Raw genomic sequence first — 25,436 nt, forward strand, 5'->3', positions numbered from 1 at the left:
GGGGGGGGGGAATGTGTCGGTAGCTAGCCAGAGGGGGCAAGGGGCGTCGGGAAAGCAGAAGGGTCACTGTCTGGGTTGCCCGCCTTCTGGGTGTGGTGGAGCGTGGTCTGGAGACCGGCTGCAAACTGTATTATTAGCCTTTTCCTGGGAGACACAGCAGAGTGCCCTAAGCATACAGATAGGCATTCTGCCAGGACCACCATGTGCTTAAGGGCGGCCTCTGTGGGTGTCGGGGCAGTTCTGGAGTGGGACAGGATCAGGGAAAGAGCTGGCCTGGAGATTAAGTTTAGTTGAGCTCCCTTGGAGTAAATGACGCCTGCACACTTTTTTTTAACCTTTCCCGGGGCAACCCTCTTTGGCGTTGGGCACTCGCACGTTAATGGAGGCTGGACGCTGAGGGTGCTCCCCTACCCCAGAAGCACGTCTCTGCCACCTGTGGCATGCAGCCCTGTTAAGAGAGAGGTCCCTGCTGGGGCCACGTCTGGTGTTGTGCAGAACCACACGTTCCTCGGGCCTGGGGGGAGGGCACAGCGCTGAATTCGCCCAAGTGGCGGAGGATGAGGAAGAGGAAGCTGAGATGGCGCGGGTGGGGGCCGGCCTCCGGGAACCAGGCATTCCCAGCTTGCTCCGGAGCCCCAGTACAGACGCTGATGAAACCTACCCGCCCGTTTGCGTGATGAAATCCTCGTGGCTCACTACTTCCCTCCCAATCCTCGCACTGCTCCCACCCACTTTTGCGCTTCTCCCCTCCCCGGTCTCCTCCCCCAGCTACTCCTGTTACAACTCAAAAACAAGAGAAATCCTGGCGCGGTGATGAACCTTGGGCTAGTGCTGGCGCAGCCGGGCCCCATGCCTATTCTTTCGGGCAGCTGTCCCTGCACCAGGGAGCACAGCCAGATCCTAGAACCGAGGCACCGATGAAGGGATCTTGGCGCTCAGTCAGTGTCCACTCAGTTCTGTGATCTTCAGAACACAGCACCAAGGCCTCGCTCTTTGAGCACGTGTCTGTTATGCATTATCACGCTGTGTTCCTAGAGTCAGCAAGAAGTAGCAAGCAGGTGAGGGGGAGACAGCGTTCTCCCTCTCTTTAGAAATGGCCCAAGGAAAAGTTCTCTGCAGGCTTCTGGCCTCCTGTTACTGGAGGTCTTCATCCCTCCTGGCTTCTAAGTTCCACAGAGAGTTGAGTCTTTTTTTTATTTTTTTTTAAATAGGCACCGAGTCGGACCTAAAGGCTCTGTGAAACGTTTTTTCTCTCTTGCCTCTCCCTTTCTGGATGGACAGGTTAGCTGGGTAGCAATAGCCAGTGCTGTTTGTAGGTCATGAACTCCGATCCACTTCTCACTGTGGTAACCCAGTAAACCAGGTAGTTCCCACTGTCTTTGAAAAGGAAGGGGTTTCCTTATAGTGGAGCATTTGCTTCTTCACTGAAAGGAAGCAGTGCCAGGTCCCCAAAGCCAGCCGGCCCTTGTCAGATTTTTGTTGTTGTTAGTTGTTGGTGTGTGTTACACAGTCCATAGCTCGAGGAAAGTCTGGCTTATTTCTGCCAAAGCCAGCAAGCCCATTTAATTAAGGGGTGGGTTCTTGACCCAAGGGCCGTTCATTCCAGGCTGCCTTTGCTAAAGTGCAGAAGCTTGACGACCCATTTGCCCCAGAGTGTTTCTCATCACTTAGAACCCCAATTAAAAACGGAATCTGAGAGTATCTGAGTGTAAAAGTCTACAGAGTGAATTACAGGACAGCTGGGGCTATACAGAGACCCACCTGCCTCAGCCTCCTGCGTGCAGGTAGTACTGGGGTTAACAGTGTGCGCGCCACCCCATCATTCGGTTTTCTTTACTGTCTCTGGCTGGTGAATACCTTTTGGACTATTTCTATTTGCCCTCATCTATTCTTCCCTGCAAATCCATCTAATTTTTGAATTTTCATACATATATTAGGGGCCCGACTGGGAGACCAAGGTCCAGTGAATCACCCTGAGATTTATTCTGTCCTCTGGATCTATAGGAATATAAAGCCCATGAGCTTGAAGGTGGACTGAGTCATTTGCCTAACCATTATATATGTTTGATTGGGTCACATTCCATTTTGAGTACTCAGGAATTATAGGGGAAAGGGATAAACAACACACAAACAAAACCCGTGTATGTATATCTGTATGTATTTATACATATATACACACACATATATGCACACACATATATACATATATATATACACACACACACATATATATATACATACACACACATACACACACACACACACATACACACACACACACACACACACATATACACACACACACACACACACAGTTTCTTTTCCTTGCCTTTTCAGATCTTTAGGAGTCTGGCATAGTAGATTCCATCCAGGCATAAGGCCAGGCTGCCATTTCCTGAACTTAGGTTCCTACACACCTTGGCGCATGTGACTGACTTGTAGGGGCTTCAAGCTCCACCTCAAGAAATACTGCAGGAAGCCACTTCAGCTGAGGATGGCTTTGAAGCAGCTGCTTCTGGAGACCAGGACACAACAGGTGGCCTGAACCATCTCCATTCCTGGGACTCTGGTCAGTCGTCATTAACCCTTTGGTGACCTAGGACATTTCTGAAGGGAGCGTCCTACGAGTATATTTGAACCTTGGTGTCTTTAAGATCGCCAACCATGTCATGAACAGGATCTTCTAGTGAACATGCAGCCCAGCATGGATATTTGACTTCTAAACCTACGGAAGTTGTTTGGGTGGTCATGCCTCATCGTACCTGGGTGAGGTCAGGCAGGCAGGCAGGTAGGGTGGCAGGTGTTAATGACACTGTTTTGTTAAGTGGTAAAGCTGAATGTCCTGGTGCAGGGACAGGAGAATCTTTGTGAGTTTGAAACCAGCCTGGTCTACAATCTACATAGTAAGCTCCAGGTCAGCCAGACCTACATAGTGAGACCCTATCAGAGAAGTAAAAAAAACGTGTCTGTCTGGGAAGCCAACCTTGAGGTGGCTGCCAAGTGTTTAACTCTGGCAGTGCTGGGACGGGGGAGGTGGGCTGGGCTGGGCGCTGCTGCTGCTGCTGCTGGTGACTTGGTGTTCTGAGGCCTTAGTCATAGAGGGGGAGTTACAGCTGAGAATATTATGAAGGACCGAATGAGAGAGCTTGGATATTGAGGTGGCCAGGAGATAGGATGGTCCCCATCCCACATGCACCCGAGCTTCTTTTTAAAGTGTTTGAAACAATATGCATTAGGTTCCAGAACATACTACTGAATTGGAAGGGGTTGGGGTAGAGCACTCCAAACTCCCTTTGAAGCCTCTTGTTTTTTATTTTTTTCCAAATATTTTAGTTGGGAAGGGCCACGTTGCATGGTCCCATTTATTTATTTATTTATTTATTTATTTTATTTATATGAGTACACTGTAGCTGTCTTCAGACACACACCAGAAGAGGGCATCAGATCCCATTACAGATGGTTGTGAGCCACCATGTGGTTGCTGGGAATTGAACTCAGGACCTCTGGAAGAACAGTCAGTGCTCTTAACCGCTGAGCCATCTCTCTAGACTGCCTCCTGGTTTTTTTGTTTTTGTTTTTGTTTTGTTTTTTTTTTGAGACAGGGTTTCTCTGTAGCCCTGGCTGTCCTGGATCTCACTCTGTAGACCAGGCTGGCCTCGAACTCAGAAATCCACCTGCCTCTGCCTCCTGAGTGCTGGGATTAAAGGTGTGTGCCACCGCCACCCGGCGTCCGCCTCTTGGTTTTGAAGGCATGCCTAACTAGGAAGATAGTGTGACTTGGAGGGTCGGGATGCAGGTGAAGATCTAGCCAACATGGGGTACAAGCATGGGGCTGAAGAGATGGCTCTTGGAAAGGTAACTGTCCTTTAGCACCTACAGGATGCTCCTGGACCTCTGTACACCGCGATTCTAGCTGTTGGGGTGGCCTCTCCTGGCTTCCACAGGAACCTCTCCCCAAATGAAAATAAAAGCATGTGTGTCTGTGTGTGTCTTCCTCTTCTCCCTCTTCTCCTTCTCCCTACCCTCTAAATAAGTACATAAATAAATGTTTTAAAAATAAATCAATGAGCCGGGCAGTGGTGGCGCACGCCTTTAATCCCAGCACTTGGGAGGCAGAGGCAGGAGGATTTCTGAGTTCGAGGCCAGCCTGAGTCCTGACTCCAGGACAGTCTGGGCTACACAGAGAAACCCTGTCTTATAAAACCAAAAAAAAAAAAAAAAAAAAAAAAAAAGCATGGAGGATCGGAGGGGAACTCAGTGAAGGCCAACTCTGCAAGAGGATCTAACATCACAAAGAAGGGAGGGGGAGGAGGGAGGAAGGCTGGAGGATGCATATCAAGTGTAAGAGATAATGGCTATGTTGGGAGTTAGGAGGCTAGATGTTTGGCAGAGACTTTCAGTTATGAGAGGGATAAATTCTAGGGGTGTACTCATCAGTGGCTATAATTAACCCTGTGGTGTTTACTAGAAATTAGCTAGGAGCAACCTTAGCCATATTCTTCCGCGCACAAACAGACATCCGAGACATGTGCTGACTGCTTTAGTTGTGGGATTTATTTTACATTTCCTAGTGTGACAGCAGGTCATCATTTTGTGTACTTTGACTAGGTGCTTCTGCCTCCTTTCTTTCTCTATTTCTCTCTCTCCTCTTTCCTTTTTCTTTCTTCCTCCTCTTCTTTAAAGATAGGATCTTACTGTATAGCCTAGGCTAGCCTCAATACTGGTTATCCTCCTGCCTCAGCCTCCCGAGGGCTGGGGTGCTAGGCATGTGACATCAAGCTTAAGTGCATGATATTTTTATTTGCCAGTTTTACTTAATAGTTCAGTAAAGCTGAAGGGAGACATGGTTCTAAGAATCAAGGGCATATCTTTAGAATGAAGTGATTTCATAGACATCCTTGCCCTTCAGCTCTGAACCCATAGTGTTTTTTCTTTTAAAGATTTATTTATTTACTTTGTTTATATGAGTATAGCTGTCTTCAGACACACCAGATGAGGGCATTGGATCCCATTACAGATGGTTGTGAGGCACCATATGGTTGCTGGGAATTGAACTCAGGACCTCAGCAAGAGCAGCCAGTGCTCTTAATCGCTGAGCCATCTCTCCAGCCTCACCATAGCGATCTGCTTTGTGTTTTTGTATGTGGGCCCCAGGGCCACAGAACATGTTTGATATCCAGCAGAACTTGTCTCCATGATACATGGCAGTCTGAGGGGGTGATCCTCTAGATTTTAGTGACCTTCGGAGGTTGCCTTTTTCTTTCCAATATCCCCCCAAAGTGGCAGGTATTCATTATTAACAAGGTGAGCGGGGGATTCCCCCTACCATAACAGCAAAAGCCATTAGTGACTTAGGTGGAGGGAGCCAGACAGGATGGTGCTAATTTCATTTCATTTAGTGGTACAAAACACTGAAGTATTTTTTCAAATGAGCCTTTATTAACTGTTCAGGAAAACGAATTAGAAGAGAATAGAAACGAGGATTGCTTAAAGAGACTGTTTTTTTTTCCCCCTTAGCGTTCATTTCTGTGTATAGGATCCCCATATGTTTAGGCACACAAACAAAAACATCCGTTACCTTGTGGTCTGAGTCTTACCTCAGCTGTCTTTCTCCGTGGTGAATCACAGCCACGTGTCTGTTGGCATGCTCGTTTCTCGGGTTAGACAGGATGTTCTTCCAGAGCAGTCGTTGTGACCCCAGGACCTAATGCCAGGTCCGGCGTTCAGAAGGTGATGATGAGTCGTGCAGGCTGTGGCGTTCAGAAGGTGACGAGTCAGAGCGTGCAGGCTGTGGCTTAGTGGCGCAGTGCCCTCCTAGCCTGTGTGGTGCCCTGGGCTGATCTTTAGCACTAGGGAGAAGATGAAGATGAAGGGGCCTAAACGGAGGCCAGAAGAAGCATCCCCTTAGGATATCCTAGGTTCCTTCCTGAGGCCTGGGTCTCCGCCCGGAACGGCCCCTGGTGCGAGGCTGGGAGCACCCCCTTGGGGCTCAAATCATTGAGGGTATCGTGGACTTCTGAACCCTGCAGATGATAACCCAGGGCAGAGGCATGGGATTTTTGGGGGCAGTCCAGCTTCAAGTGGGGGCGGGAGGAAGATGGGATGGCCTCGGTTGTTTTGAGACGGGACCAAGCTAGGTCTGTAACCCACTCAGGGTGGCCTGACTCTACATGCTCATCTTACCGATACTTCTCAAGTGTGTGAGCCGCTGGTTTTTGTTGTTGTTTGTTTGTTGTATGTTTTCTGTTTTGTTTGATTTTTTTTTCCTGCTTCTGAACGGCAGGCATTAGGGCTCTTGCTTTGTAGAGCTTATGCTTACTGTCCAACACACCCCTCTCATTGTAACTTGGAGGGCCTGGATTTTCTGGGCAGTAGCCATTGGCTTGGGTCAGGTGTGCCCAGCAGTCCAGAATGAGGATGAGAAGAGAGGAGGTACAGTCCGTTTAGAGTTTTGGCTGGCAGCATACGATGTGAAGGTTAAAAAGCAGGTTTCTCAGCTGGCTGCAGAGACTGAGAAACTGACATTTATGATGTCAGTACTTTGGGGATGAAGACAGGAGGATCAGATGTTCAAGGCCAGTGTGGGTGTTTGGAATGAGGATGGCTGCCAGAGATGCATACATTTGAATACTTAGTCCCTAGCAGGTGGAACTGTTTGGGAAGTATTAGGAGGTGTGGCCTTGTTGGAGGAGGTGTGTCATTGGGATGGGCTTTGAGGTTTCAGGAAAAAAAAAAAAGTCCATGCCATTCCGTTAGCTCTCTCTGTCATATAAGTCTGAAAGCTCTCAACTACTGCTCCACCCATCACATGCCTGCCTGCCTGCTGCCATTCTTCACACCTCGATGGTCATGGACTCTGAGCCCCACATTAAATGCTTTATTTTGTAAGTTGTCTTAGTGGTGGTGTCTCATCACAGCAATAGAGAAGTAACTGAGACAGCCCCTCAGCTACATATTGCGTTCGAGGGTGGATTGGGCAGGCTCACATGAGACCCTGTCAGAAAACACTCAAAGAAATGCTCAGAGCAGGCGTCTTACTTGAAGAGAGTGTGTATTCGGACTGGAGTTGTCGCTCAGTGGAAGAACAAGTGTGTATGGAATCCGGGTTTAAACCCAAGCACCGGAAAAGGGAAATCCCTGCCATCGAGCTAGCATAAGTGGTGAAGCTTAGTTTCTTACTGTTGGTAAGGAGAGGTCTAAGGCCAGAGTGAGGTTGGTTCCTTCTGAGGCCTCCGTTCCTAGCTTGCAGATGGTTACCTTCTCTCTTGCCAGCGTATGTTCTTTCTTTCTCTCTTCCTCTCTTTCTTTTTCTTTCCTCCTTTCTTCTTTTCTTCTTTCCTTCCTTCCTTTCTTTCTTTAAAATAGTATAGAGTAGAGTTTATTCAGGGCATGGGAAGGGTAGTTGAGAGGGTAATAGAGACAGAAAGGCAGAGAGATTGTAGAGGAATAGAGGCCAGCCATGAGCACTTAGAGAGAGAGGGAGGAGAGGGGGAGGGGCTAGAGGACAGGGCGATAGCAAGAAGGCAGGAGAGCCAGCGTATGGTCTTTCATCTGTGGGTCTGTGTATATATTTCCTCTTCTGAGGACTCTCCGGTGACACCAGATCAGGGTCCACTCTAACGGGTTCATATTGACCTTCCCTATAAAGACCTCTTCAAGTGCCATGTTGTGAGGTGCTGGGGTTTAGGCTTGAGTTTGAAGGAACTCAGAGCCCATAACAGGTCCCACCCACTCTTACTGGGCTAGCACTTGCTATGTTTTGGGAGAGTCCTGAAGAACAGGGCACTCCTTCTTGGTAATGGCTTGTGGCGCCCACCCTCTGCACTGGTGCATTCTGAAGCATCTGGGGAGAGGTTGGCAAAGGGGGAGGCCCTTGGCCAGCCTTAGAATAATTTCAGCCATTTTGTTCTAAAAGCCTCTGTGAAAGCCTTGCCCCTGTCAGAGCCTCTAAGAAGAAAGGTGGTTTGTTGCCCCTGATGGACTGCCCACAGTTGGTATCTGGTAGCGGCTTGTTGCCCCTGATGGATTGCACTTAGTTGGTATCTGGTAGCTTCATAAAGACCCAGAGAGATAACATTATCTGCTTGGCTATTTTTTTTGTTTTGCTTTATTTTACTTTTATTTATTTATTTATTTTTGCCCAAGGTGGCCATGAAAAGTCACTGTGTAGGGAAGAATGACATTGTTGATCCTCCTGTCTCCACCTCCCAAGTGCTGGGAGTATAGGTGTGCATCACTGTGCCTCATTCCTGTTTCTTCATAAAAGTCTTTCTGATAAGTTTACTCTGCTTGCTTGAGACTGGCCATCTATCCATCCATCCACCCATCCATCCACCCACCCATCCATCCACCCATCCATCATCTCTATATGTGTTTGTGTCTGTCTGTCTGTCTAATGAAACAGGGTCTCTACATAGTCCTGGCTGTCTTGGAACTCATTCTGTAGACTGGCTTCGAACTTACAGAGATCCAATTGCCTCTGTCTCCTGAGCAGCGTTTGTGTTAGAGAGGCACATACCACCATGGCTGGCTTATTTTTATCTATTCTTTGATCCCTCCAAAGCCTTATGCAAGTAAAGCAGATGTTCTTCCGTGGAACGACGACTCTAGCCCTCAGGAACATTGGTATGAGTTATTTATTTAGTCTTGCTGACACTCCTTTGGCGTGTGAGTTTTTTCTCATTTTCTTCGCGTGGCACAGAAAGAACTGGGACCCAGAAATTGAGGTTTTTAGGTAGGCGATTCCCAGTCTGAGTCCAGGACTTGTGCACAAGTCCCATGTGGTTTGCACATTAAGGAATCCTAAAAATAGGTGTTGATAGCTAGTGCTTTAAATATAGTTTCCGAGAGCCCAGGGTAACACCCTTGGTTGGCAGGTGAGAAAACTAGATCCTTGGGGAATGTGTCCTCACTTGTGTGTGTCCAGGAAAACTGGCATCAGTGTTAAACCATGCCTTGGGAGTAAATACTTATCTATACTTCACGCATTCCAGGAATTAAAAGTCCCAAAGGCCATACCTAAATTCATGATGTTTTCCATATTCTGTGTGTCTGAGAGAGATGGAGGGTGCCTGTTCCTGCCCCACACTATTCCCTAGTCTCTTTCTGGGTTGCTTACATTCCTTCTGAAGCGCCCCCACTTCGACCTGGGTCCTGCTGTGGGTGGGATTGAGCAACTGGTGGCAGCCTGTCCACCTAAACCTTTACTGGACAGAGTGATTGTTAGCGTTTGGGCAGGGGTCCCACGGGAGGGCCACCGTTCAAATGCACACCGGAAGTTGGTGAGGTTGCTATGATGGTAAATGAGCAGGCCCATTTTGAGGTCTTGGAGAGACCACTGAGGCACAGGTAGAGAGAGTAGTACCTTGCCCACAGAGTAGAGCTAGCAAATGAGACAGCTGTCTATCCAGACTCAGGGAGAAAGAACCTTAGTCCACAGGCAGTTCTAATCTGAACTTTGAACTTTCACCCCAGCACCCAATAGGCTCTGTATTCCAGCTCCACAACTGGACTGTGACTCACAGTGTGTGTGCTCTGCCTACCTCAACATTATTTATATGTTTATTTATTTTGTACCTTCTTACTTTTCTCATTACTCTGACCAGATCCCTGACAGGAAAACTTAAAGCGAGAATATTTATTTTGGCTCCAGATTTCTCAGCTCAGTCCCCATTCAGCTGACTCATTGCCCTTGGGCAGAACATCATGGCAGCAGGGACTTGTGGCAAAGGCAGGTCTCGACTTCAGGGTGGGCAGGAAGCAGAGAGAAGAGAGATGTTGGTGCCTGAGTGAAGGTCTAACCTCAGTTAATCCTCCCTGCAAATGACCTCATGCACTCCCGCAGCTACGCCTCCCCTGGGTCCTACATATTTTTTTGGAGATAGAGTCTCTCTATCTACCCCTTTCTATCCAGGAAATTGCCATGTACCAGGCTGACCTGGCACTCAGATCCTCCTACCTCTGCCTCCTGAGTGCTGGGAGTGGCACCACGCCTGGCCAGCAGGACCTCTTAAACTTCTTTGCTTGAGTTTTTTCTACCTAGCATGAGTTTTTAATGTATGTAGGTATGTAGGTATATGAAGTAGGTATGCATATCAAACACTGATAAAATCATAAATTTATTTAAAGAGTTTTTTGGGGGCATATATAATTTGACTGTCTATTAATGACAAAAGCAAGTTTGCATACGGAGATGACCTTGTTTACAAAGAATGATTATCCTGGCTGAATGTTTGGCACCGTACGACACTGGGCATATTCGTTTTCAGTTGGCTGGTGTTTTGTTCTTATAATAATCTGTGATGTGCATTATGTGGGTAAATTGTTCTGTGCTGTTTCGGATGACTGATAAGCTGGCTGTAGGCTCCGGGTTACCGACTCCCACTTCAGACCCAAGTGTGTTTATCTCAGTGTCTGGCCCCTGTGTGACCAGAGGGAAGAGAGCGGGCCTAACAGCCTGAGGTTGAAAATGCCCTGGAGAACAGCTATGGGGGGAACCAATGGCAACCAGGCTCACTGTTGTTTATACCATGCTTAAAAAAATTGCCTGCAGTCAGAATCTTGATCTATGTGGCAAGCCCCAGGACAGCCAGGGCCCTGGGGTGGCACATGCAGCTGTGGGAGTGCTGAGGTCATTTGCAGGGCGAGTTAACCGAGGACAGACCCTCGCTCACTGTGGGCAGTACCACCTCATGGTTTGGAGAGAAGGCTCAATGGGGGCTCCAGCTGCCTGTACTCAGATTCTGCCGGATGTTGTGGACGTGCAGATGGACGATGTTTCCTCTGTCTCCTGTTTGGTAGGCTCACCTGGTTGAAGCCTTGCCCCGAGGGGACCATCTGCTTTGGCTGTGACTGCAGCTGGCTGGCCTTAGAGCTGGTTTCTGCTGGCTGACTGGCTGGTTTAATACTGTTTCTTATCTGCTGACCCATCTTCTTGCTAGCTATCTATTCTTTTAATTTGGTTTACTATAAACTTACTCATTTAAAATGGAAAGTTTTCATAGGTCATCCTCCAGGTAGTACAAAACCATCATCAATGGCAAGAAAGCCATTCATTTCAATAAATAGGAGAAGATAGGAGCAGTGTGCTTAAGGACATTTCAGGAGCTGTCAGCAATTCTGTGCTAATCCCAAGCCAAGACTCATTCATTTATTTTTTTAAAACATTTATTTATGTACTTATTGATAGGGTAGGGAGAAGGAGAAGAGGGAGAAGAAGAAGAGGAACACAGAGAGAGAGAGAGAGAGAGAGAGAGAGAGAGGGAGAGAGAGGGAGAGAGAGGGAGAGAGAGGGAGAGAGAGGAGGGAGGGAGGGGGGAGAGAGAGGAGGGAGGGAAGGGGGAGAGAGAGGATATGAATAAGAATGGCTATAGGTTAGGTGTGGGGGCATGCATCCTACATCTTTCATATGGAGGCCAGAAGACATCTTGTGAGAATTGATTCTCTCCTACCATGCGTGTTTCAGGTTGTGAACTCAGGGCACCAGGCTTGGTGGCAGGGAGGTGCCTTTGTCAGCTGAGCCATCTAGCCAGCCCTTAATTTATTTTCATTACTGTGGTATATAACATTATATACTATGTAGTTAGTAATGTATATAGTCTCTATAAAAAAAAAAAAAAAGAAACTGGCTACCGCCATGGCGTTTGAGAAACCAGACCCACTTGTCATCTGCAGAGTATAACTATAAATAGAAAGGCAAAGGCAGTTTTTAAATTCCAGCTGGATGCCATTGTCTGTCGGAGGCTTGGAAACTAAGGCTTGAGACTTGTTGGGAAGAAAGCATTCAGTAAGTGCTGATGAGGGGTTAAAAATAGATCACCGATGCCGAGCTGCTGTGTAAGAGGACGGGGTGGGGGGTGGGGGGAGAAGCTGTGGGTAAGTTCATCTGCTCTCTATCACCTCATGGGTCTCCCGGAATGATCTTGCTCCCTTCCTTCGGGAAACGTTACTTTATATGGTGGTGTTCAGGCGGCTGCTTGGGTGGAGGTCCTGTGTATGGGTTACTGCTAGGGAAGAGTTCACTGAGACTGACCCTCACCCTGGGGAAGAAGACGAAAAGGTTGTAGGAGGTCGGGTGGAGTGGGGCTGGCGTTCATGCCAGCCCTTAAAGGGTGATGCCGGCAGACCGATGTAGTGAGGTTTGGAGAAGGGCTCAGCCGAAGTCCTTTTTGGATCGGATAGAGCGGTTCCTGTTTCTGCAGAGACCTGGCAGGAAAAAGTCTCTGCAGGGAGGGACTCACTGTCTTTCTGTCGTAGATGATGGACCTACTGGAGTTCTGTAGGAGGAGATGGTGCGGTGACAGCGTGGCCACCTTTTCTATGGGCTGTGCTTGTCGTGTGATTGACAGGGAGAATTGAGGGAGGTGCGAGAGATTGAGGGACTATAGCATAGGGTGTGCAGAGCTCTGAGAAAACAAAGATGCATCTTGGTGGGCAGTGAGCACTCCGTGGAGGAGGGGCTCCCCAGGTGGGAGTAGGGGAGTTGGGGGGGTAGGGTAGGCAGTGGAGCAGGGATGTGGTCAGGTTGGCCAGGTCCCTTGGTCAAGATTGTGTAAAGGAACCTGCTGCCTCAGCCAAGGCCAAGGCCACTCTTTCACAGGAAGTAGGAAACACAACGGGCAAGGGGTTCCAGGAGGCCTTACCAGCTCCCTTCATTACACCTTCCCCACCAGGAACCAGGATCATCTATGACCGGAAATTCCTGATGGAGTGTCGGAACTCACCTGTGGCCAAAACACCCCCAAAGGACCTGCCAACCATTCCTGGGGTCACTAGCCCTACCAGTGATGAGCCTCCCATGCAAGCTAGCCAGAGCCACCTGCACAGCAGCCCGGAAGATAAGCGGGCAGGCGGTGAGTCCTGTCCGGGTCCTGGGCTGGGAGGAGGGTTGTCTGTTCTCAGGAATTGCACGTTTTGGGGAGAGGGTGATGGTCTTTTGAGGTGCAGCTGTGGAGAGCCCAGAGGGTGGGGCACGGGTGGGAAGCGGACTCTCATTGGTGCCAGCTTGCCCCCTCCAAAGCTCCAAGGACCTCCAGGATCTCATACGTCAGGTAATTAGGAGCTCATCTAAAAAAGTGACAGTGGCTTTCCCCAGCACCTTCCATCAGCCTGCCTCCCTGTATCGTTGCTCACAAAGTACCAGTCTTGGAACATAGCAGCGATAGTCTTGATGCAAGACTACCACAGATATCAAAGACACGGTGTACTTCCCCTCTAGGAAATTCCACGTCTGCAAGATGAAAAAATAAACCTGGGTACCTCCTGATAGGTTACTGGTCGTTAAGTGGATTATTGGTGAAGACAGGCAGACAATGTCGCCTATTGTCATAGAAGCTTTGACATTTATATCTAGGTCCTTCCTGGCTCCCCCTCCTCCTGAAGGAAACAATCAAAGCAGCCACCCTGGCAGCCAGTGTGAAGGTGTTCTTGTGGGTTTTTGTGGCAGAGGATCTGAACTCTCTGCTGTGGGACCGGGTTGCGCTAGCATGTCCAGGTACCCTCGGTCACGGGACCACCTCTGTCTGCGTCTCCACCCTGAAGGAAGAGCTCCAGGCTCAAACAGGGAGCTGCTGACACCCCATGGCCCTGTACAATGGGATTCCTAATTACCCTGGGAGCTCAGCAGCCCGAGACAGACACCATTTACCTTGTTAGACTGAGATTGACATCGGGGAAGTGAATAGCGATAAGAAGGCGGATTTGACTGCCTGCAGAGAGGGGTGTGACAAGTGGTTACCAAGATACACAACGTGGGTCCCTGCCACAAGTTCACGGGTGGAGGGGTTTCCCCAGTCATTGCACAGAGCCTCTCACCTTACCTTCTCACCTCAAACTAAAGATGACAGAGGATGAAGTTAGGCGCCACGACACCCGGAATTGTCACTGTTAACTGGAGGCTGTCATTTACCCTGCTGGCACACCTACCTCGCTCCTAGTTTCTGATGGTATTTTAGCTCTTAACCCTGAACGGTGGCTTGGTTGCCCTGTATAGAGTTAGGCGGTGGTAGTGGTGGTGGTGTAGGCGTACTTTTAAGTTTCCTTAACTGGACACGGGACACAGGACACAAAGCTGCACCTCTTGGGCCACGTATTAAAAATCGGATTTACGGAAAATCCAGCACTGTCACTGCCCTCTTGAGGAAGCTGCTCCCCTAGCCTAGTCAACGCCTCTTGTTTCTCTTTGGCAGCATGCGCCCTTCCACTTTGACCTATGAGAATAACAAAGACCATGTCTTCTCTCTGGCCTCTAAGCCCGGAGCGTTTCCATTTGCTACTTGTTTATTGGCTGTCTGTCTCCTCTCTCCACAGGTGAAGAGTCACAGTTTGAGATGGACATTTAAAGGACCAGCCATAGGACACAGTGATGCCTCTGTGCCCCTGGGGCTCTTGGGAGGAGAGCCCCAGCGGTCAGGCCTTGTACCAGGCAGACACTGGGTGCGGATTGGCCACCCAGTCCCGTTCCTCACTCAGGGCACCCGTTCTGCCTTCCATGTTGTGAACACCAGCACATACCTCCTTGTGCCTCTGTTGATACCAAGCTGCTACTCCAGGGGAATGACTCTCACCCACACCTTCCCTGCATCAAGTGCCAGCGAGTGGACACAGAGGAGTCTGTCAGAACGATCCAGCAATTCTAGCCCCAGCCTCTGGAGCACACCCACCTTTCCTTAGGTTGGGGGTACCTGGGAAAGCCACCCTTTACTTCTTTCCCTGAGAGGAAATAAAAGCCACAGTTACCCTAGGCCCACCGCTGGGCCCTGTCTGAACTGTTTTCCACTTGAAATGACGACACAACAGTTACTACTCTCTGTTCAGTGCTTATGGTGTATTTTTCCTTTACATTATCTTTTTTTAAAAGACTTATTTATCTTATGTATATGAGTACACTGTAGCTGTATAGATGGTTGTGAGCCATCATGTGGTTGCTGGGAATTGACCTCAAGACCTCTGCTTGCTCTGGCGTAAAGATTGATTTCTTATTATATGTAAGTACACTATAGCTGCCTTCAGATACACCAGAAGAGGGCGAAAGATTTCATTACGGGTGGTTGTGAGCCACCATGTGGTTGCTGGGATTTGAACTTGGGACCGTTGGAAGAGCAGTCGAGCCATCTCGCCAGCCCCATTTACATTATCTCATGTGATTGTTACACGCGCCTGCTGAGTCAGCAGAGCATGTCTTAGAAGTCTGGCTGAAGATAAGCCAGTCCTCTATGGGCCTGGGCCAGAGCCCCGCTGCTCTGTAATTGTTTTTAGTAGCAAGTGTTACCTTTGTCTGGCGAGGTGGTCACCTTTCCCCTGAGCCTGGGCCCGTGTGGAGCCTTTGGTCCACAAATACGCAGTCTTTGTCAGTCATCTCTCTGTGTGCTGCTGTAGGGGTATGCAGAGGAGATAATAGGGTCTTACTGAGGTGTACCATGTACCCATTAAAAAAAGGTAGTGTGAAGTCAACTGCATAGGATTGGTTCCCGGTGGTCCATGTGGGCTGGCAGGGTGGAGCTTGGAGGAAATGGTGTAGCTAGGAATGAGAGGAGGCAAACACAGTGTTATAGAGGGTCAGGCGATCTTGGGGAGCCGAGATGAGTAAGGGTGGGGTGTCACAGATCCCTTTATGGACACAGCAGGTACTTTTTTTGTGTGTGTGAATATGACTTACCAATTGCTAAAGAGACACTTTTATGAGTCTTGACTGCTAGACTGTGACCGGTGTGGCAGGTGTCTCATGATGGGACCTACTGAAGGGTGGGTCCCCTGGATCAAGAGACAGTGGCTGATCAGGAGGCAGTGCCCTTTGCAGGTTTGGCATCAATAGTGTTTCATTAGTTTGCCGTGGTGGAGTGGCAGGCCTCTGTGGCCAGATCTGCTTACCTTCTCTACAGCCCCTTCCACAGGAAGCTGGAATCCGTGTGGCAATATACGAAAGGACACAGCGCTTTGCTGTGTTGGCTGCGTACATCCAGCATGTCCTCCTACTGAGTGTGGAATTAGGGGCCTGTCATGAGGAGCTACCACCGCAGGGGAATTTCATCTAGGTTAAATGTGAGGTTAAGCCAGCATTTCCTGGCATCTCACTGGAGGTCTTGGTCACCAGTGTATGTACTCTTAGGGCAGTTCCCATTTCCTCAGAGTCAGCACACCTGTGGTAGACCAGGAGCTGTAAAACAGGGTAGAGGTTCGTAGCTTTCCTTCGGAGAAATATATCCTTTGGAGAAAGGCCCAGTCTCTACAGCAGTGATTGTTGCTGGGTACTGTGTGGTGGCAAAGCTCTGCAACCCAGCACTTGTTCTTGGGGAAGGAAAGTTTTGGAGAGATGAGCCTGCTATGTTCATCTTGACATCCCCATGTGCTGGGATCTTAATGGTTTGCGGAATGCCCTCTTAAACCCATCCATTTTGGCATGCCTGCTCTGCTGTGACCAAAACCACTGTTTGCATTTGAAGAGCTAACTGGGCCACTGTAGACAGGTTCCAAGAACCAGAAACACAAAGACGCTTTAAGGTACGGTGTGTGTTCCCAAGTTACAAAGCCTAATGGAGAGGAAATGTCAATAAGCATTTGAGATTATCCACTGCCCGGAGGCTGTGCCTGGTCTCTGAATGGAGGCAGGTTTAAGAATCTGCTTTTATGGGCAAGGGGGTGGGGGTTGGGGGGGTGGGGTTGGGGGTGATGACTCACACCTTTAATCCCAGCACTTGGGAGGCAGAGGCAGGCAGAGTTTTGAGTTCAAGGCCAGCCTGGTCTACAGAGTGAGTTCCAGGACAGCCAGGGCTACACAGAGAAACCCTGCCTCAAAAAAAAAAAAAAAAAAAAAAAAAAAAAAAAAAAAAAAAAAAAAAAAAAAAAAAAAAAAAAAATTGATTCCAGGCCCTTCCTGGACTCCGAGTGGCCTGTGTTTTAAGGTCTCCGAGAACAAGTTTGCTGGAGTAAATATTGGAGGTGACAAGCTTTACAAGCTTCAGCGAAGTGGTCTAGCCTGGTGGACAGTAGAGAATGGGCTGTGCTGATGTAGACGCCAGAGGCAAAATGTCCTGGATGTTCTGAGGCTGGGGCAATAACCTTTGCAATCGTGAGGCACCGCTCCATGGCACACTGATCTCAGCACCTGGGTGGCAGAGAAGAGCTTGCTGCCTGTCCACTTTACCTCAGTTGGCATGCTCCAGGTTCAGTGAATGATCCTGTCTTAAAAAAACAGAAAGTGGAGAGTGATTGCATGTGAGTGATGCTAGCCGTCTATCCCTGGCTTCCACATGCCACATGCACATACACAGATGTGCACATGTGAATGCACAGAGGGTACACTGTTAGAAATTGCACAGCCAGGAGAGCAAAAAGCAATCCTGGGGAATGTGCCTGGTTAGCATGGGTGCAGGGTAGGGACCTGAACTGGCAACTGTCCAACCTCTAGGGAGCTATTGACTCCTTTGTCTTCTAGGTTGCCCAGCATCCTAGCTGGTTCCTCCTCCCTCCTGGTACTTTTTAGTGTGATGTTTAGCAACTGGAGGATAGGCCAGAGACAAGACCAACAAAGAAGTCTGTTTTGCCACATTGTCTCAGGCAGGGTGAGATTCAGTAAGTGGACTGCAGAAGGTTCCAGCCACCTTTAAGAAATGTGTGCCAAGTCTTCCCTACACCCAGTGGCGCGTCACCCTCGAGAACCTAAACAAATACCCGGGAAAATGTGAATCCAAGGGATCCTCACTAAGTGTACACACAGAACCGGGACAAGGTAAACAGAGTAAGGATAGACAGTGGGAGGGATGTGGAGACTGGAGAACAAGTGCTAGTGACTTAGTCACTGTCCTATTGCTGTGAGGAGACACCATGAGCATGGCCACTGCTGGAGCTTGCTCACAGTTTCAGAAGCTTGGTCTGTTATGGCAGCCAGCGTGGGAGGCATGGTGCTTCGGCAGTAGTGAAGAGCTGCGTCCTGATCTGCAGGAAGAGACTGTCAGGAGGGGAGAAGAGAGGGAGGGTGAGAGGTCACACATTTAGGCCCATCATGGGCTTTTGACACCTCAAAGTCCACCCTCAATGACTCACTCGCAGCAATGGAGCCACCCCCACGAGGCCACACCTCCCAATCCTTTCGAAGTAGTGCCATTCCCTGATGACTAAGCATTCAAATATATGAGCCTACGGGGCCATTCACATCCAAATCACCACAATCAGCAAAGGTACCTGGAAGGAAGCTAGTGTGCCAGTTGGTGTGTCGGGTATCGTGTCCATTTAGATGACAATGGAGTTCAATTGCTGGGACAGCAGAAAAGCCCTAACAGTGGTTTTATACACCTGAAACTTCAAGTACTCGGCAGGTAGCGATTTTATTCTTGTTTTATAGATGGCCGTGGCTAATGCGTATCAAGATTAGAATTCCAGTTCCTGTTGGTTAAGCCTCAGAGCTCGGGTGCACACGCTGAACGGACAGGAAGCCAGGGACGTTCAGGCTCGGAACTCTTAGCAGACAGCTGTTAGTTAGCGTTATCACAACAAAGTGAGACAGTTGTTGAGGGACCTAGAGCCATCCAGGTGTTTAGTGGTCTCTTGGGTTAGGGTTTGAACCGGGATAGCAGGGGCTTAAGGTTGCTGAGGAGTGAGTGCCTGCTGTGTATGAAGCACTTCGTAGGTTCATAGAACCATTAGGGGCTTATGCTGTTGTGTGATTCCTTTTGTGGACTCTCATTGGGAAGTCAAACCTGTCCTCTTCTGGACCAAATTTCCCCACTCCCTCAGGACACACACCCTTTTGTTGTAGGACAGTTAAGCCCAGGAAGAGCCAGCACCTCAGTGAAGGCAATAGAGATCTCTGTTCCACAAACCCCAGAGCAGAGTTTGATGTCATCTCGGTACTTGGGTAAGTGCTGCCCCCTGCTGGAGGAGGTTCTCAAAGTAAGAAATACACGGGTCTCTTGGCTACAGCTATTTCATTTAGAGTCCCTTTAGGAGAAAGCGAAGGCGCTGTATGTACTGAAGACCTAAGGATTCTGCTGCAGTCCTTCTGTTAATATGCCACTGGACCCTCACTTCCCGCAAGTAGCAGGGGTGGGGGTGGGGGTAGGCGCTTCAGAATGTGGCCCAGCTACCCTCTAACCCCCACCTTGGCTTGGGACAAGATCTTGTTTATTTATTGGACCAAACTGGACTGGCCTGTGGCCAAACTGCCTTCTGATTGGCCCACCACTCAGGCTTTCAGTAGCCAACTGATTCCTTCCATGGCAGCTGGAAGCATGTGTGACTCTTCCCGACCAGAGCATGTAAACATTTTCCTAGGCATTGTAGGACAGTCAATGCTCAAATCAAAGAAGAAAGACTGCGTTCTAGAGCGAATCAGGATCTCAATGGTAAAAAATACTTTACTCTGTCTTATGGGATGGTTCAGATTGGCATCGAATCGTGAATATAATCTCTTTCTCTCTCTCTCTCTCTGTCTCTCTGTCTCTCTGTCTCTGTCTCTCTGTCTCTGTCTCTCTCTCTGTCTCTGTCTCTCTGTCTCTGTCTCTGTCTCTGTCTCTGTCTCTCTCTCTCTCTCTCTCTCTCTCTCTCTCTCCTCTCTCCCTCCTCTCTCCCTCTCCCTTCCTCCTTCCCTCCCCTCTCCTTTCAACAGGGTCCCATATAGTTCAGAGTATCCTTGAACTCTCGATTTTGCTGCCTCGATTTCCCAATTGCTGGGATTGTGTAGCCCAGTTTCGCTTTCTGAGCCGAGCCTTTCAAGAACAAACCCAGATCCCCATTCAGGCCCGTTTTCTGTTTTCTGCCTTCCCAGTTGAACCCCTTGATTCCCCGTGACATTTCCAGCATACTAGAAAGCCCAAGAGCCCTACCAGCCTCAATACCACAACATGTAAAAGAGTTTTGAACCAATGTATTGTATGCCTTTGTGCGGTACTGTCTTAGGGTTTTGACTGCTGTGCTACAACACCACAACCACAGTGTGGGGAGGAAAGGGTTAATTCAGCTTACAGCTTTTAAGGGCATCATCAGGGACAGGATCCTGGAGGCAGGAACTAGAGCAGAGGTCAGGGAGGGATGCTGCTTACTGGCTTGGCCCCCATAGATTGCTCAGCCTGCTTTCTTATGGAACCCAGGACCATCCGTTCAGGATTGCAGTGGCCACAGTGAGTTAGCACCCGTTCCTCCTCCCCCCATCAGTCATCAATCAAGAAAATACATTGCAGGCTTGTTCTACAGTCCAGTCTGATGGCAGCATTTTCACAGTTGAGGTCCCCTCTGCCAGAATGACTTTAGCTTATCAAGTTGATTAGAAAAGCTAGCCAGCACAGGGACAATGTGATGTGGTGTTTTGAGTTATATATACAATGTGTAACAATTAAAATGATCATTTTTTTTCTTGTCATGAGAATATATGAGGTGTAGGGCATGTAGGACCTTGTTGTGAGACAGGCATAAGAATGCTAAGGCTGAATGAGCTCAAACCCCGTGTCTTAGTCCTGCACAAACATCATGACCGAGAAGCAAGTTGGGGAGGAAAGGGTTTATTTACCTAACTTCCACATTTCTGTTGATCACCAGAGGAAGTCAGGACTGGAACTCAAGCAGATCAGGAAGCAGGAGCTGAAGCAGAGGCCATGGAGGGATGTTCCTTACTGGCTTGCTTCCCCTTGCTTGCTCAGCCTGCTCTCTTATAGAACCTAAGACTTCCAGCCCAGGGATGGCACCACCCACAAGGAGCCCTATCTCCTTGATCACTAATTGAGAAAATGCCTCACATTTGGGTCTCATGGAGGCACTTCCCCAACTGAAGCTCCCTTCTCTGTGATAACTCCAGCCTGTGTCAAGTTGACACACAAAACCAGCCAGTACACCCTGGGAATCTCAGAATTGAGAACAACAGGAGTGGAGTTGTTCCCTGCCTTCCTGCCTCTAACTGCTCTGACAACACCCCATTGAGGACCACGGTCACTGAGTCACACAGCACAAACACCTGGAGTTCTCCATGCGAATGAGATATCTAGATAGGTCCCAAGCGTTCCACCAATGAGCTTCCCTTCCTGGGCATTCCTTTCTGCAAGAGGTGTTTAATCCCTAGATCCCCTTGAACAAAGCATATGCTTTTACATCCATCATCAATTAAACCAGTCTGAACAAGCAAGGAGCATCTCTTCAGTAAGGAATCAAGAATTGCCACTGGGAAGGCCATGTCTGCCAGCCTCTCTACTTTTGGTGCACACTTGGAATCAGACTGGTTCAGCCCTTCCCTTACCAGGCTCTCCCCTTTATTGCCCAGCATGTGGACTCCCTGAGGGGAAGTGTGGACTGAGACCCCTGTTCTGGACTCCCAGCTGTACGCTGGTGCTGGCCCCTGGGTACACAGGAGACCAGGAACTACAACATTTGTCCCAGATTCTGACGTTTCTCTTCCAGTCTGGTGAAGGAAAACACAGACTGGACCACCCCTACCTGTTCTGCCTCCCCCGAGCGGCGTGTAGGTGGTACCCCAGGCACCCCAGTGGCGGGGCAGGACACAGTGAAGTTTATTCTCAGCTGAAATATACAACACAAGCCTTTGTGTTTCAGTGCTGGAGAATCCAGGACCTTGTGCCTACAGGGATGCCCTCAGTCACAGAGCTGAAGCCCAGCCCCAGTATTCAAATATTCTTTAAGTTTGATGAACTCTGTCTCATTCTTAATTTACTAACACATTGGGTGAGTCTGACTGGAGTAATAGTAACATGATGTTTTCCTTCAGTAGATAGAACTATCGCATTTGCCATTTGCAATCCTGCTGTCAGATGCCTCCGGACCAACTTCAGCGTGGGATCCCTAAGTGTGTCTGGCATATCATCTGCTCTCTCACCTCTCCACCTTTCCAACCCTTGGTTTGGAAGATTTTAAAGCCCAAAGAACAAGACAGGGTTAACCTTTCTCTTCTCTAGAAGAACTGGAAATATTTAGAAATTCCATTTGGTCATACACAGGTCCATTTGTTCACAGGATGGCCTTGTTACTATTTATGTCTTAGTTTGAAATTTCTATGGTTGTGATAAAACACCGTGACCAAAAGAAACTTGGGCGGAAAGGGTTTATTTCAGTTTACATGTCCAGATCAGTCCCTGAGTAAGGGAAGTCAGAGCAGGAACTCAAGGTAGGAACTTGGAAGCAGGAACTGAAACCGCAACCACATAGGAACGTTGCTTACCTCCGATGCTCCTCATGGCTTGCTCAGCCTGCTTTCCTGTACAGCTCAGGGCCACCTGCCCAGGCTGGCACTGCCTACGGAAGGCCGGGCCTTCCAAATCATTTACCACTCAAGCAAATGTCCCACGAGCTTGCCCACAAGCCGATCTCATGAAGGCATTTTTCTTGGTTGACGGTCTCTCTTCTCAGATGACTTTTTCTTGGGGCCAAGCTGACAAAAACAAAACAGAACAGAACAAAACAAAAACAAAACAAAAACCAAAAAAACCTAACAACAAAGAAAACAAAACAAGCTGACTAACCAGGACAACTTGGAATCAAAACTTTCATTTACTGCCTCTTGGCTCTTGAGGGTCCTGCTTCTTTCCTGACTACTCACTTTAGACTTGGCAGCTTCCTCCGTGTTTCTCTGGGGCTGAGGGTGAGCACTGAGCAAGACACTATGCGCCACCAGAGGGGTCATGAGCTTGGCTTGTCAACTGGCCACCCAGCTGTCTTCAGGTTGTCATGGAACTAACCGGTCACCTCTATAGTCTACCCAGATTTCAGATTTACTGTGGGGTAGGGCTGTGAGGGTTCTTGGTCTTGGGCCAAGAACCAAATCACAAAAACTTAAGTTGTGGCTAGTAACTATTACAGTTTATGCAGTGACTGGAACCTTTGTTTTGAAGGAGAGATCGAGATACCGTCTTCTCTGAACAGTCCCTCAACTCAGCGAAGCAGGGGCTTGGATTTTTTTCCTTTCTTCTGGTCTCTGCTTACTCATGTGGCTTGTTTCAGGATTTTTGTTAGTTTGCTCCTTAGTTAACTGTAAGCCACGTTATAGTGTTACGTAGCTGTTAAAGTGTTACTATAACAGATACAAAGAATCTGGGCTTGACTTGCTGCAGGTTTTAGAGGCCGTTGGGCCATGCGGTTTGGATCCTTTGGTGAAACTTGGTAGCAGCCTGTGACTAAGAAAAATCTCTTACTTCGTGTGTGAGAAGTTAGGATAGTAAATTTTCATTATGAACCTGACTGGATCCAGAGTCATGTAGAAGACACCTTTGGGTGTGTGTCCTTGAGGAGTTTCGAGAGAGAGAGAGAGAACTTTCATTGAAGAGGAAAGATCCACCCCGGATGTGGGCAGCGCCATGCTAGGATGCAGCGGAATCATGCTGCCCACAGTGGGCTGGGCTGACTAGAAAGAGGAGAAGAGAGCCAGCTGAGCACCACCGTTCACCTTTGTTTCCCCAGTGCACTCAGTGTGACCAGCACAGCGCACCTCTGCTCCCATACACCTCCCCTACCATGATGGACTGTTCTAGTTTGCTTTCTGTTGTTGCAATAAACACGGATGGGGAAGAACAAGTTTATTCGGCTTATTCTTCCTGATGGAGTACATCAGTGAGGAAAAGTCAGGGCAGGAATTCAGTCTGTTTGGCTTACTCAGCTAGGATTCCTATACAGCTCAGGCTCACCAACGTAGGGATGGCATAGCCCAGGGTGGCTGGGCTCTCCTATGTCAATTAACAATTAAGAAAAAGTGATTATAGACATGCCTACAGACGAATCTAATTGAGGCAATCCCCAATTGAGATTCCTTCAGATAACTAGGCTGTGTCAAGCTGACACACTCACAGACAGACAGACACACACCATGAAAGTAGGAGTTGGGGCTAAGAGAGAATAATTGGGGGGCATATTTAGGATACATTGGATACATGTTATGGAAATTATCAAAAATAAAACCCAGCAATTAACAAATGTTACTTGCAGTGGGGAAGGGATGTGGTTCAGTAGTACAGCATGTAAGACCCTGGGATTGAGTCCCACACCCAGACCTTTGCTTGTCCATGTTCTACTGTTTGCTAGTCCAGCTCACACATTTGAGGGAACACAGGTTCAATATATATATATATATATATATATATATATATATATATATATATATATATATATATAATGTTGCAGCATTTTCTCTGTCCAATCACATTAGGGCAGTGACAGACCTGTGATTGGACAAGAATAGAGAGGTGGAACTAGAAGTAGAGGAGGAAAAAGGGCAGAGAGAGGAAGGCAGAAGATTGTCATCATGGAGGCAGAGGAAGATGACGATTCAGACCCTGCGTGGTTATAACAACCAGGCTAAGGTTTTTACAAGGTTAGATTGAGTCAAAACCTTGTGTTTATCATTTGGCATTGAAATTATTGTATTGGCATCATGTGATTGTGATCTTATTATTATATAAACCAGTTGGCATCTTGTAATTGTGATCTTATTATTATATAAACCTGACTAGATAATTAAGCCTTAAGAGTCATGCTTTACCAGGTTCTAGGCGCTAGATGAATGAATGTCGGGGTGTGTGAAGAGTTGCATGTGAGCGAGATGTTGCTGCTAGCTGGGAGAAAATAGCAAGAACCTGCCGGGACACAGTGTTGTGGTTGGACGGTACCAGCACTAGAAGGTGGTTCGGCAGGAAAGAGAGTTTGCGGGGTGGATTCATTTTTTTATTCTTCCTGCAACATATACCTATTTGGTTAAACATATATATCTCCTATTTGGTTTTTAAAAAAGAGACAAAAATTGAGAAACTTCTGCAAAGAAAATGAGACAGTGAGCAGAATAGGAGAGATTAAAAAAAAAGTTTCTAACTGTTCCTGTAACAGAAAGTTGGTTTCAGGAATACACAGAGACAGAGGATGGTTGGAGAGCTGGTTCATCTGGCACAGATGTGTGCTGCCGAGGCTGATGGCACAAGCACAAGTTATTCTCAGACAACATATGTGCCATGGTGTACCCCATAAGCCCCAAGAAGAATATACAAGAGACAACAACAACAACAACAACAATAACAACAACACACCACCATCTAAGAAGCTTCTCTTGCAGCAGAGTTTGTCACAGAAAACCACGGCTGGTCAAAATGCAGAGGGCAATGATGGGCTGTGAGGTGCCCAGCCCCAACCTATACATTTACAACACCATGCCTACACCCAAGGCTCAGAGAAACATCGTAGAAAGAGAGGCTGGGAGATTGTAAGAGCCAGAGGATCTGCTTTGAGATGGTGTCTTATACACACACACACACACACAAGATAGGGAAGCAGACCCAGGAAATCTCAGCAATGTGGTTGCCCAAATAAGACCTAACAAATGACATCATTTGACATGCCAAAGTGGATGGGCTTGTGTGTGAAATCTCACAAGGCTTTACCCTTGGAAGAAGAGCTACAGGCAATTCATGGTTGCTGAAAGAGGGAGAATTATTTTTTCACCAGGGACAAAACTGCCGACAGGT

General features: G+C 48.2%; 1 protein-coding gene across 1 annotated transcript in view; it reads left to right on the forward strand.

Annotated features, from left to right (window-relative positions):
- The window catches only part of Eif4ebp1 (eukaryotic translation initiation factor 4E binding protein 1), a 15,132-nt gene extending 367 nt beyond the window's left edge, over window positions 1-14,765 (forward strand). Inside the window, exons 2-3 of the mRNA XM_031339447.1 lie at window positions 12,672-12,851; window positions 14,308-14,765. Coding sequence (XP_031195307.1) covers window positions 12,672-12,851; window positions 14,308-14,339 — 212 coding nt within the window. The 3' untranslated portion in view covers window positions 14,340-14,765. The remainder of the gene's footprint in view (window positions 1-12,671; window positions 12,852-14,307) is intronic.
- Window positions 14,766-25,436: the final 10,671 nt, after the last annotated feature.

Source organism: Mastomys coucha, unplaced genomic scaffold (genome assembly GCF_008632895.1).
Source record: "Mastomys coucha isolate ucsf_1 unplaced genomic scaffold, UCSF_Mcou_1 pScaffold22, whole genome shotgun sequence".
NCBI classification, from domain to species: Eukaryota; Metazoa; Chordata; class Mammalia; order Rodentia; family Muridae; genus Mastomys; species Mastomys coucha.